General features: G+C 39.8%; 1 protein-coding gene across 1 annotated transcript; it reads right to left on the bottom strand.

Annotated features, from left to right (window-relative positions):
* Positions 1-459: 459 nt before the first annotated feature.
* On the bottom strand, positions 460-11495 carry pgrmc1 (progesterone receptor membrane component 1). Its single transcript, XM_057821534.1, has 4 exons — positions 11458-11495; positions 9297-9625; positions 1219-1374; positions 460-1083 (listed from the first exon to the last, which is right to left on the bottom strand). Exons 1-4 carry the CDS (start codon positions 11478-11480, stop codon positions 989-991), a joined length of 603 nt encoding a protein of 200 aa, XP_057677517.1. The 5' UTR covers positions 11481-11495; the 3' UTR covers positions 460-988.
* Between the last annotated feature and the right edge of the window lie 964 nt (positions 11496-12459).

Raw genomic sequence — 12459 nt, forward strand, 5'->3', positions numbered from 1 at the left:
CATTGAGCATGGAGAAAAGAAAAGACCAAAGAACTGTCTGAGGACTTGAGAAGCAAAATTTTGAGGCAGCATGGGCAATCTCAAGGCTACAAGTCCATCTCCAAAGACCTGAATGTTCCTGTGTCTACAAGCTGTGTCTCCCTCAGAGGTCATGGGTCTTCCAGCAGGACAATGACCCGAAAGCACGAGAAAATGGTTTGAGAGAAAGCACTGGAGACTTCTAAAGTGGCCAGCAATGAGTCCAGACCTAAATCCCATAGAACACCTCTGGAGAGATCTAAAAAAGGGGAGTTTGGAGAAGGCACCCTTTAAATCTCAGCGACCTGGGCTAATAATTTTCTAGGAGAAACTGAGCATTATCTGACAGAATTGCAGGGGTGCCAATACTTTTGGCCAGCAATGTAAGTGGTGGAATAACTAAATTAATGTAAAACACCGTTGTTTAATAATCAAACATCAAGAATAGACTATTTATTTTGGTTTACACTGGTTTATTTATTAAATTGATATCATCTGCAGGCTTGCAATATTATAACATTCATTCTGTGTGTGCAAACATCAAAAAATGTTATCAGATCAATGAATTTATATTAAAGTAGACCATGTGATGTATTTTAACTGGAATGACAGCTGAAAAAGCAAAGCATGATTTGAAATGCTTGGTCCCAAAAAAATATATCCTTAACTGCTTACATTCGTTCTGATTGGCCCCTCTTTCCTTTCAGGAGGGTTGTGCGTCCGTGCCGCCTCGGCATCAAGTCATCCATGACCCACAATCATTAACCACACACCTAATTAAACACTTTTTGCAAAACAACGATCCAGTTCACACTTACGACATCAGGGGGCAGCACAAACAAAAGGCAGGTTTCACTGTACGTAACCTACCGCTACCTTTGTGTGAACAGCATTTCAATAACAACACGCATGATACAGCATTAAGGCGTCGGCATCTGTTTCCACCTCACTACCCTCCATGTTTTATTCTTTAGTCTGCTTTCTTGTCCTTCCCTTCCTCATCGTCTGTGTACTCCGTTGGCTCCTCTCCGGGCTTCAACAGCTTCCCAATGAAGTCGTATTTAACTGCAAAGGCAAAAAAAGTTCAGGAACTGAAGAAAATCCAAAGTGTTCCTAGACTTGTTCCCCACCCACTGTATGCTAAATAAAATCAGCAACAGAGTCAATATTTGAACCCGAGAGACGCTTCCGGGCACTCACAGGTGAACTGCGCCTCCCACTCGGAGAGGCTCTCCTGCTGCGCGGCGTTCAAGTCGGACAAGTCGTCGTGTTCGTCTTTCAGGGCTTCCTCACCCAAGCAGAACGTCGCCAGGCCTCGGGACGCGTCCCTGCCGGCAAACACGCCGTACGGCCCGTCTAGAAAACACAGGATGGAGAGTAGGGGTGTGACAAAATATCAAAATGGTGACATATCGTGATACTTTGTATCCCAAAAGGTTATCGATATGCTCCTGCCAAGCATCAAGATATCGTTTTAAAAAAAAGGTGTCATTGTCTAAAATAAAAATAAAAATGAACCAACAAGTTGCTACCAAAATCTTCCACCATTATAGTGTCTCAGTTAACTAGCTGCATTGACGGTGCTCGACGCCCAATCCATTTAGACAGGGAATGTTCGTTCATTTGACACCAGAGCATTCAGAGTCATTCTGTCCGATTTTCAGGGTATTTACAGGTCACTTGCTGTTCATTTTAGGACATTTTCTGTTGAGTTTGAGTCACTGCCTTTTCATTTGGGTGATTCCCAGGTCACTTCCTGTTCTGTAACTCAAAAATAAACAGGAAGAGATCCATAAAATACCCCAAAATCAAATGGAAGTAACAGAAAATCAACAGGAAAATGACCTTAAATGGCCCAAAATGACCTCATTGCCTGGCATTGGCTGCCACTCACAACTATAGACGTTCAATCCGTTTGAAGTGGGAGGGATGGCAGCGAATGAACGTTGATTCGTTCATTCACCCTCCCACTTCAAATGGATTGGACATCTACAAGTGATAAACTCATTCCAATTCACAGCAGAAGTTTGTTTTTCGGTTTATTAATTGTTTGTAGAATATCCTAGAATGATTTCCTGACCAACGTATCGATAATCGTTGTATCGCCATATCGTTGGACCATCATTATCGTGAGCTTTGCATCGCAAATCGTATCGTATCGTGAGGTACCAAGAGGTTCCCACTCCTAATGGAGAGTAATTGTTTAGTGTTAGTAAGTGTATTTGCTTGCTGCTATTCTCACTACTGTACAGTGTTGTTTTTATCAACGATAACGAAAATATTTCGTCAACGAACATTTTTTTCATGATGATAATGATGAGACTAACGACCTAAGAGCGTGTTTTGAGAGACAAGTGCCAGCTTTTTGTCTGACGAGACGAAAATGCGCAAGTTTCCGTCATGTTCAAAATGTGTGCCATTTTATGTGTAGTTAGCATTGTCTGGTTGAGAAACTCATGTGACGTGCTGTGCCCCCCCCCCCCCCCTCCAATTCGCCATTGTCCCCTCCTCTCAAGACTTGCACACACGGTAAGATTTGTTTTCTTATCTTGCCCAGAGAGAATATGCAATGTTGCTTTAGTCTTTAAAAGGTTGGTGCTGAGTGATCATCACAACACTAAAGGGCAGTTCACATGGCGACTCTGCGACACCAAGACGCAATGACTGTGTTGCGGAGTGGCCTTGCGTTCATATGGTGTCGGCAAAGACGAAAGGCAAAGACGCAAAATTTGGAATCCTGCCTCCAAAGTGGAAGGATTCCATTAGGGAGGCTTGCTCTGCATCCATATCAATGGAATGCTCCCGCGCCGATAAAGTCTGCACTCGCACATGTCACATTGGTGCAGCGGTGTTACTAAACATTAAAAACAGCAAATGGCGGAACGTCAGCTTTAATTGACTTTTAATAATATTTTTAATTTAAAAATGTTGAATGTTTCCATTTTTATGCCTTTTGGAGAAAAAAAATGCTATTGCTTGGAGTGGGCGGGCATGTTGTCTTCCGGGCTGAGGAGGTTGTTGAGGTCAAGGTGCATCATTCGCTGTTGCCTTATAAATCTGCACTGCCCCCTAAGGCCTGGCATGAATACTACATCGTTTTGATGCAGAGACGAAACCATATAGATGCGAACATGAAATTTTTCGTGCTCTCGGAGAGCCACCATGTAAACGGCCCCCTAAATGTAACTCATCGCATTAGCATAACATTCGCATTCGTCTAACGCTAACGGCGAGCGTCCTCTTATACTCTCGAGCAAGTTTTTCCACATACAGTTTGTGTCGTCCATGTGGGTAAAATTAATTGAAAATAATTTACTGTTTTCCTGCCGAGTGTGTTTTATCACCAAGTTGGGGTTGTCCTTGTAGACGCTACAATATGTGCTCGTCTGTCAATGTTAGTTCATTCTAAACAGATGGAAACCTTTATTCAGTTTTGGAGTAAAATTTACTTTTACAGACGAAAACATTTTTAGTAAACATCGACTAAAACTCGACGAAATTAGTCTTGGGTTTTCGTCAACAAAAATTAGATGAAGACAAACACATTTCGTGATAACCAAAACATGACAAAAACGAGTAAGTATTATCGTCCCAAAGACGTATAGGCCATTTACATGGCGACGCTACGACACCAAGAAACAACAATTGTGTTGCGGAATGGCCTTGCTTTACATGGTGTCGGCAAAAAATGGAACGCAAAGACTCAAACTTTTGATTCTGGGCTCCAAAGTGGAAGAAATCGATTGCGGTGATTACGCCACAATCAAATGAAAGGAATGCTCTCACACTGATGACGTCAGCACTAGCACACGTCACTTTGGGCATGCACAGTTGCCGCTAGTAAACATTCAAAACAGCAAACATGGCGGAACAGCGGCTTTAATATACCGTTTTTATAATCTTTTTAATATAAATAAATTTTATAGTTGCGTTTTTGTTCCTTTTGAAGCAAGAGGAAAAAAAAAATGCATGGACGCCATCGCTTTGAGTTTGTTTTTTTTTTTTTTTGACAAGCAATGTTATACAAATATTAAAAGCTTGTAAAGAACAGCAAACAGAAAACATACATGAGAAAAATTAAAAATACCGAAAAAACCTGATTAAAACTGCAAAACAAAACGTGGGGGGAGGGGGGAAACCGTCACTGCTTTGAGTGGGCGGCAGTGCTGTTTTTAGCAGCCATTTTAATTTTCGTCTTGGTCTTTTGGACGAAAACACTTATTAGTCTTAGCCATATTTTAGTCATTTATAAAAATGTGTTCGTCTTCGTCTAGTTTTAGTTGACAATTCTCAAAATGTTTTCGTCTATAAACTTCAAAAGTTTTAGTTTAAGAATAAATAAATAAATAAAAGGTTTCCAACCATTTCGAATGAACATGACAGACGAGCACATAACTGTAGAGTCTATAAGGACGTCACAATTTTTATGATGATAATACACGCTCAGAAGGAAAACAGAAAATTATTTGCAGTTAATCAAAATCACCTGGACGCCACGAATTGTATGTAAAATGTTTTCCAAGAGTTTAAGAAGACACCAAGTCATTGCGCTAAATGCTAATGCTATGCTAATGCTACAAGTTAGTTTAGTGTGTGACGATCACTCAGCACATACTTATGAAGGCTAAAGCAACATGGCATATCTAGCCAAGATAAGAAAGCAAAACTTACCAAGAAGCCCTTAACACGTTTCACAAAATGACCCTGGAAAGGGCACAGGCTTACCTGCCGGTGAGTAAGCGTGTGTTAGGGCAAGTGGGCGGGAAGTAGGCGCAGGACGTCACATGAATGACACGACCAAACACTGCTAAATGCGTTCTAACTACACATACAATAAAAAAAAAAATCACACATTGTGAATTGATGACGGAAACTATGGTGAACTTTCATCTCATTCTCGTGTCGTCAAACGACAAAGTGGAAGAATTCGATTGTGAGGGCTTGCGGGGGGCTTGGTCCGCATGCATATCAAAAGCTCCCGCGGCACGGGATCGCGCCGATAACATCAACACTTGTACACGTCACATTGGGCATCATTTGTCGTGCGCAGCAGTGCTAATAAACAATAAAAACAAATATGGCGAACGTCGGCTTTAATTTACTGTTATTATAATATTTTTAATTTGAATATGTTGAATGTTTCAATTCTTGTGCCTTTTTGAACAAAAGAAAATGCCTTTGCTTGGACTAGGCGGGCATGTTGTCTTCCGGTCTGAGGAGGTCAAAGTGCATCATTCGCTGTCGCCTTGTAAATCTGGACTGCTCCCTAGGGCCTGGCATGAATACTACATCGTTTTCATGCGGAATTGCGACATTGTTCGAATGGAGACGGAACCATATAAATGCAAACATGAAAGTTTTCGTCTTCTCGGAGAGACACCATGTAAACGGCCCCTCAGTCTCCCAAGACACGTTTTCAGCGCGTCATCGTGACGTCATAGTAATGAAAAAATTGTTCGTTGACGAAATATTTTCGTTATCGTTGACAAAAACAACACTGGGGGGCGGGTACGCACATTGTTTTCACGCAGAATTGCGACATCATTAGAACGGAGACGGAACCATAGAAATGCAAACATGAAATTTGTCATATTCTTGGAGCGTCACCATGTAAACAGCGCCTAAGACTTAGATAAAATTCAAAAGGGGTGAAAACCACACTGCTACTGTATCTGTGTCTATCTGTACTGTAGTAGTGGGTGTGTAAGTAATGCTAACTAACTCAATGTGATTGGAATGCTGGCCAGAGGTTACATGCAACAGAGGTAGCAGAAATGAGATAAAAAGGTCAGTCCCATTCAGTGCAGATGTATGAGTGTAAGGTTCTACCTGAATTACAAAGGACCAAAATGAACGACTGTAAAGTAGGGCTGCAGCTATCAAATATTATAGTAATCGAGTATTCTACTGAAAATTCCATCGAGTAATCGGATTAAACATTTTTAAGGTAAAGAGCAATTATAAATATACATGACAAAACAAGACATTTTACCTTATATTGAACCATTTTAGACAATGAATGTCTTTTAGATGCACATTGTTAAAGACAGCCAACAACTGCATCTCAGAATGTGACTAGAACCCCCCCCCCCCCAACAAATTCACTGCTTTCACTCAAAAAACTTAAGATATTATGGGGAAAAAAAAAAAAAATCGTATTTCTTACCTTAAAATGTCACTACACTACACAAAAGTTAGGTGCTTTCCTCACGTGTTTCAATTGAATTTCCATTTGTTTCAAGCCATTTTTAAGTTCTAGTTAAGTTTTAAGTTAGTCTAAGTATAAGCAGAGGCGTAGCAAGGGTCCCTGGGGACCCCTGGCAACAAGCAACATGGGGCCCTTCGAGCGTGTGCAAGTAAAGGGGACAGTTGGACTTGGAGCAATATAATAACGCCTCGGTCTCATAGAGTGCTTTTTAGGACACTCAAAGTGCCCGGCTTCTACTACATTAGGACATAAAACTACAGTATCATAGTACACTCACCGCTGTCTTGCTTCCTTTTCTCCTCTTCTGTTTTTTTTTTTATTCTTTCTTTTGTCGCTTCCAGATGGATAACGTCTCTCCATTTGGATATACGCCAATTAAAAAAAAGCCAAATCGCCGCTCACTCTCACTCTGAGTCACGTGTGGAGGTGAGTGAAGGGGCCCCTTGAGGGAACTCAGACACAAGGATTTCACTGGCACTGTCACACTTGTTGCTGCGACAGTGCAGTAAAGCTGCGTGCGCTAAATCTGTTGGCCCGTCTGGGGCCCCTGCTGGCTGGGGGCCCTATGCAATTGCCTGGTTTGCCTAATGGGACGCGACGCCTCTGGTTATAAGTCCTGATAGGATTTTGAGTTTTTGCAGTGTTCAAAATAAATGTATGATACCTGGCACCTGCTGTATTGAAGAACATTAGGCACCAGTGCTACTTGGTGTTTTATCCATCAATGACTACTGAGCTAAAATTTACAGTTGGCTTTATTTAGTTTTTATTTTACACCCTCATTACTCTAAAGCGCTGTGCTTTTACAGATTCAATAAAGCCTGTATGTAAGACATGTTAGCCACTAAAGGTGTGAATATTAGGGCACGTCACGATTCGATTAAGATTCAGAGGCTATGATTCGATTACAAATTGATTATTGATGCAACCCCCCCCCAACCCCGCTTTTAATGTTTCGTATATTTGTTCCAAAATTGTTCAAAAATCCTCCTAGATTAAACCAAACTACTATTTCAGTATTAAGTTAACAGTTCAAAACAGTAAATAAAATACTCAAGTCCCCATTCTGTATCAGCAGCTTTAAACTATATTCAATTAATTTAATGTTGTGAATCAACCGTTAAAGTTGTTAAAATTGCTCCCATTATTCAATAATTCCCCTTCTGTCTACTTTCGACATGTGAAAGTTTTAAAACGGTTTCATCATTTAGAGATAGATTCAAGCCAAAAGTGTGCCGATTTTGGAGTATTTTAGATAAAAAGTTAATTTGTTCGCTACAACAGAGCCTTCCTGAGAAGTCTACTGCTTTAACATGGCAGCTGTTTACCAATGACGGCAAGTCTGTCAATTTGCATCTAGTTCTATATACATGTTCTATCGCCGCCGTCGTCGTCTGTCATGTCGCATCCAGTTCTTTATATATGTGATATCTACCGTAGCATTATGTGGTCGTGTGTTTATAGCAACTAGCAACTGGATGTTGTTTGTAGCGGCTGTCGGCCGTGGTCAGGTATTATTGCTTTTTTTATCTAGCGGCATGAGTTGAAAATGATATTTACTTTTGGTCTGTTCCTCATTGCGTCCCGCAGACCGCGCTGATTGTGTTTTAGTTCCGCTTTACCAGGTATAATTAAATAATCAGAATTTGGATATTTGTGAATCGTTTTCGAATCTTCCACGGCCGAATCGCGAATAATCAAAGAACGAGTAATTTCGCACGCCTCTATTAGCCATGCATCGACAGTAGCCATAATTAATAGAAACCTAACCCTCCGCAGGGCTAACGTTACGTTAGCAAGGTACAGTAACAATAATCTTATTTACTAGCGCTATGTTAACTTAATGTTATCTTGTCACGAGTATCGCTCCCCCGCTCTCGGAGTGAACAAGGCGCCTTCGGTGGAGGTGCAGCAGTGAAGACATGCTGTAGTGTTATGCAAGCCCTGTCTTAAAGTGAATGTACACGTGTTCTCCTTGGTCTCGAGCTTGAAATGCGCCCACACTTTTGATATTTTCTGCTTTTTCTTGGTGCCCTTTTCTTCGCTTTCGTCGGCTTTGTCGTCGATACCCATGTATTCATGCATGGTTGAAATCAAATATATCTGCCGCCTCGGTCTTCTTCCTGTACGCACGTGAAGTCAGCACGTCGTGCCGCATTAAAAGTAGTCCGGGCAAAATGTTATGCTTGGAGCTGGCAAAATTAAACGATTCCTGGATCAATTCTTAAAATTCAAGTTTCTCGAACTGAAAAGTCTAACAATATTAATACCAGACTATGGTGAGTCTAAATGTCTAAAAACCCTCCATGGTTGGTTTTGTCTTGTATTGTGTGTGGCCTTATCTGACCTTGTCTACACGAGGAGTGGTAAGGGGGATGGGAGAATGCAAACGAAACAAGAACACTAAACTAATCTAGCTCAAGTCAAACTGTCCAAACATGTGACACAAACGCTTCATCTAAAGTAGGTTCCTTTGAATTTAGCCAAAACACACACAAACATGAAAAGCGTGTTCTAATGCAAACCCACTTGGGTAAATCGGTTAAAACCCTTTCATACACGATGTATGATTTTCTCTTAAATGTTCTTATTACATTCATACAGGACATTATTTTGCAGCCCCCATTTGACATCCAATTAGTGTTGTTGCCCGCACATACTTTGCGACGGGAAATGAAATGAGTAAATAAAATGAATGTATTAATTGCATGATCCATGGGAGGGTCTATTATTTAAATTGTAATAAATATTGTTTTAAAAGATTATTTTAAAAAAAAATCATTGTTAAAAAATACAAATGATTTCAAATAAATTGAAAAAAATAAAACAATTAAAAAGTCAAATTGATAAAAAGGAGAATAAAGACACACATTCAAATAAGTGTGTCATGTGTGTATTTTGCGCTTTGAAGTTTTATTGATTTTTTTCTTCTTTTATTAATCTCTTGAGACCTCATACAGCAAATCTTTGGCTAACGTTGGCGACACTAGACGTCCAATCCATTATAACTAGAAGGGTCTGGAAGCGATTGAATGATAAAAGTTTTAGCGAAACATTTAGTCAAACTTACCCGGTCCGTAGAACTTTTTGCCCCTAGTCACGTCGAAGACTTTTCCATTGACAGCCATGAGGATTCTCGGACTCTGCACGCCATCGTAAGGCTTCAACTCTTCCAGGGTGAAGTCTCTTTTCTTCAGTTTGGGTAATGGCTGTTCCGCCTCGTCCAGCTCCTGCGGCTTGTCCCCGCGGAAGATTTTGTACAGAAGGTACAGACACAATGCCAGGAGGGTTAGGTTCAAAGGGGACGTAAAAATCTCCTGCAGTATCCCGACTGAAGTTGCCTCGCGTTCCTCTGCTTCGGCCATGTTGGCTCTGTCCGTGTTTTCGTAAGTCTGGAGCCTGGGAGAAGCCAGGAAATATTAGCCAATTGGTGCTAAGGACACTGTGACGCCACCCAAGTGTCGGCCAATCATATTTGACTGACAATTTGCCAAACTCTTACATAAAATGCAATAAATCCCATTTAATTCATATGAAATACTTGCTGTCATGAAAGTCTACTAAATAGCGTGTTTGATGTATTTTTTTTTTAGCTTTTCGTGTTCATAGATTCCGTTTGTAAAGTTGTGCTGACATACTTTTATTACTCCTAGTATTTACAAAATACAATCAAAGTACTGCTGCAACGATTAATCGATTAACTCGAGTAATTCCATTAGAAAAAAAAAAAATCAAATTAAATTTTGCTGCTTTGAATATTCGTTTAATCAAAGTGGCGTTGTAATGGTTTGTTTTGAAAGTGTTTGTATTTAGTTTTATTGATTTGGGTGGATAGTTTGCCCTCTAGTGGCAACAGTGAATCTGACACAAATCATTTCACATGGCTGAATCCAGCTGCTCCCTGTTAAGACCAAAATAAGCTACGTTTTTGTTTGCGCTAATGTTTTTTTGTAATGCATTCGAATATATGTTTGAACCATTTGTTAAGAGCATTGTAAAAAAACATGGTAGCATTGTATAGCATTTAAGCTAGCGGACTTTTGCTACGTGAGTTAGCCAATTTTTCTTTTGTTGTCCTTAGATCCTCATTTATGTATTTTTTTTAATACCGTTTAAGGCTCAGCTCATGTATTTTAATTTTTCATGTTCCTTAATCTAATTACTCGAGCATTCGAACGAACTAGTTCATCGATTAATCGACTACTAAAATAATTGATGGCTGCAGCCCTAAATCAAAGAATTTCAAAATGTGGAAAACAAAATGTGTCGAGCAATATGTCAGTTGTACTATAGTTCTATAAAAAAATTACAAATATATATCACACGAAAAACTTATTTTATAGACAAAATTGGACAAAAAAAAAAAAAAAAAGCAAAAGAAGCAGATTTGTTTGTAATTCTGAACAAATTGAGTGGCATACTTATGTTCCAGTCCTCCTTGTTTGAATGAATGGCGTACCGCAAGCAAGACGTCACTTTTGCTCATTAATATTCACGACGTAAGCAATTGTTGCTAAACGGGTCAACCTCCTGTTTGTCCCTAATAGTAAATGAATGGAAATAGTGTACAAACGAGATGTTTACTGAGCTAAACCTACTAATTTTGTCCGAAAACGATCTCCCTGTTGCCAAATTCACTGGTAAAGATGTGGAAGAACATAAAAATGTTTAGTTAAAGAGCTGGCTTAAGTGTCGAGGGCTGAAAAAGACGGGAAAAAGAGCCGACCTGATCCAGAGGTAGCTTTTTTATTGACACCTTTTGTGTGCATGCATTGCCTTATGCCACTGACAATGACATTCTCCTGTTTCAACAATCTATCCTTTACCACCATATGCCCTGTCTTTGTTATATATAATATCCTCTGGTTGTCTTACATCTCTGACTGTTCTTCGGGGAATATGCCCTGTCTTTATTATATATAATATGCTCTGGTTGTCTTACTTCTCTGACTGTTCTTCGAGGAAATTTACATTGCTATTTTTGTGTAGCGATCGCAAATGCTACTCAGTGACAGCCAATAAACACTTAAATTTTTTCCTTAATAACAAATTTTAATTCTATGATTCATTTACACTTCCCCCTTACTAAATTAGTTTTACTTTTACAGCAGAAAAGGTAACAGTGAGAAGCAGTCAGCAACCATTAAAAAAAAATTTTTTTGAATTTTTTTTTTCAGAAGTATGGCAAAATGCTATGCTAAAAAATAAGTAAAAATATCAAAACGGCTTACCTCTTCGTCCTCTGTAGGACCATTGCCCCCAACAAAATGTTCACTACATATGAAATGTGAATGGCTTCACCTTGCTGGCATTAAAGTGCGTACTACAGGAGAGAAAAAAAGTCTTAAATAGGATTATTACGTGAATTAGAATCATATTTTGAGACGATTCGACTATATACAAAAATTTAGCAAAGCGCAGATGACGAGAAATTAGTCTTTTGATCTGCCGGTTAGCCACGCCTACCATTATAGGGATCTAGCGTCCCCAACAGGTGGATGACGTCAGTGGAGTCACGATTTCATCTGATTTAGTATGCACCCCACTGAGGAGGAATTATTCAGAACGAGGAAAACGCGCCGAAGAAGAGAGCCGAAAAATGTAATTGTTTCAGTCTCTCTACTCCAGTATTTTTACAGGATATCCTTTTTATCCAAGTATTTTTTTTCCCCAATAGCTAAATACAGTAATTTTCCCCAATAGCTAAATAAATGGCTTGGGAAGGACCAGTCAGCCCGTTGAGGAGGAATTATTCAGAACGAGGAAAACGTGATGAAGAGAGCCGCAAAATGTCATTGTTTCCGTCTCTCTACTTCAATATTTTTACAGGATATTCTTTTTATCCAAGTATTTTTGCCCAATAGCTAAATAAATGGCATGGTCATGATAAATAACAGTCTTGTGCTAAATGGAATATGAAATAATAAAAATGCATTCATTAAAGATGACATGGCAAAATTACTCCATAATGGTCAAAACTGTCGACTTCACCTTTACTGTCGCACCTCCCGAACGATATTTTAAGCCACCTAAATCGGGCTTATGTCCTTTCCTTTCCCCGGCTTCGGAGAATGTAAACAAACTTAGACAGCTAGCCGACATGGTAACCCGAACCGAGTGATGTTTCAAAGCCTTCGAAGCGGAAAATCACACATAACTAGACCGGATCATTTCACATGACGACTGGGTTGTCGATTGTCTTCGCCGATCGGCAAACCGTCCGGCGAAGAGCA

Source organism: Corythoichthys intestinalis, chromosome 18, assembly GCF_030265065.1.
Source record: "Corythoichthys intestinalis isolate RoL2023-P3 chromosome 18, ASM3026506v1, whole genome shotgun sequence".
Taxonomy (NCBI): Eukaryota; Metazoa; Chordata; class Actinopteri; order Syngnathiformes; family Syngnathidae; genus Corythoichthys; species Corythoichthys intestinalis.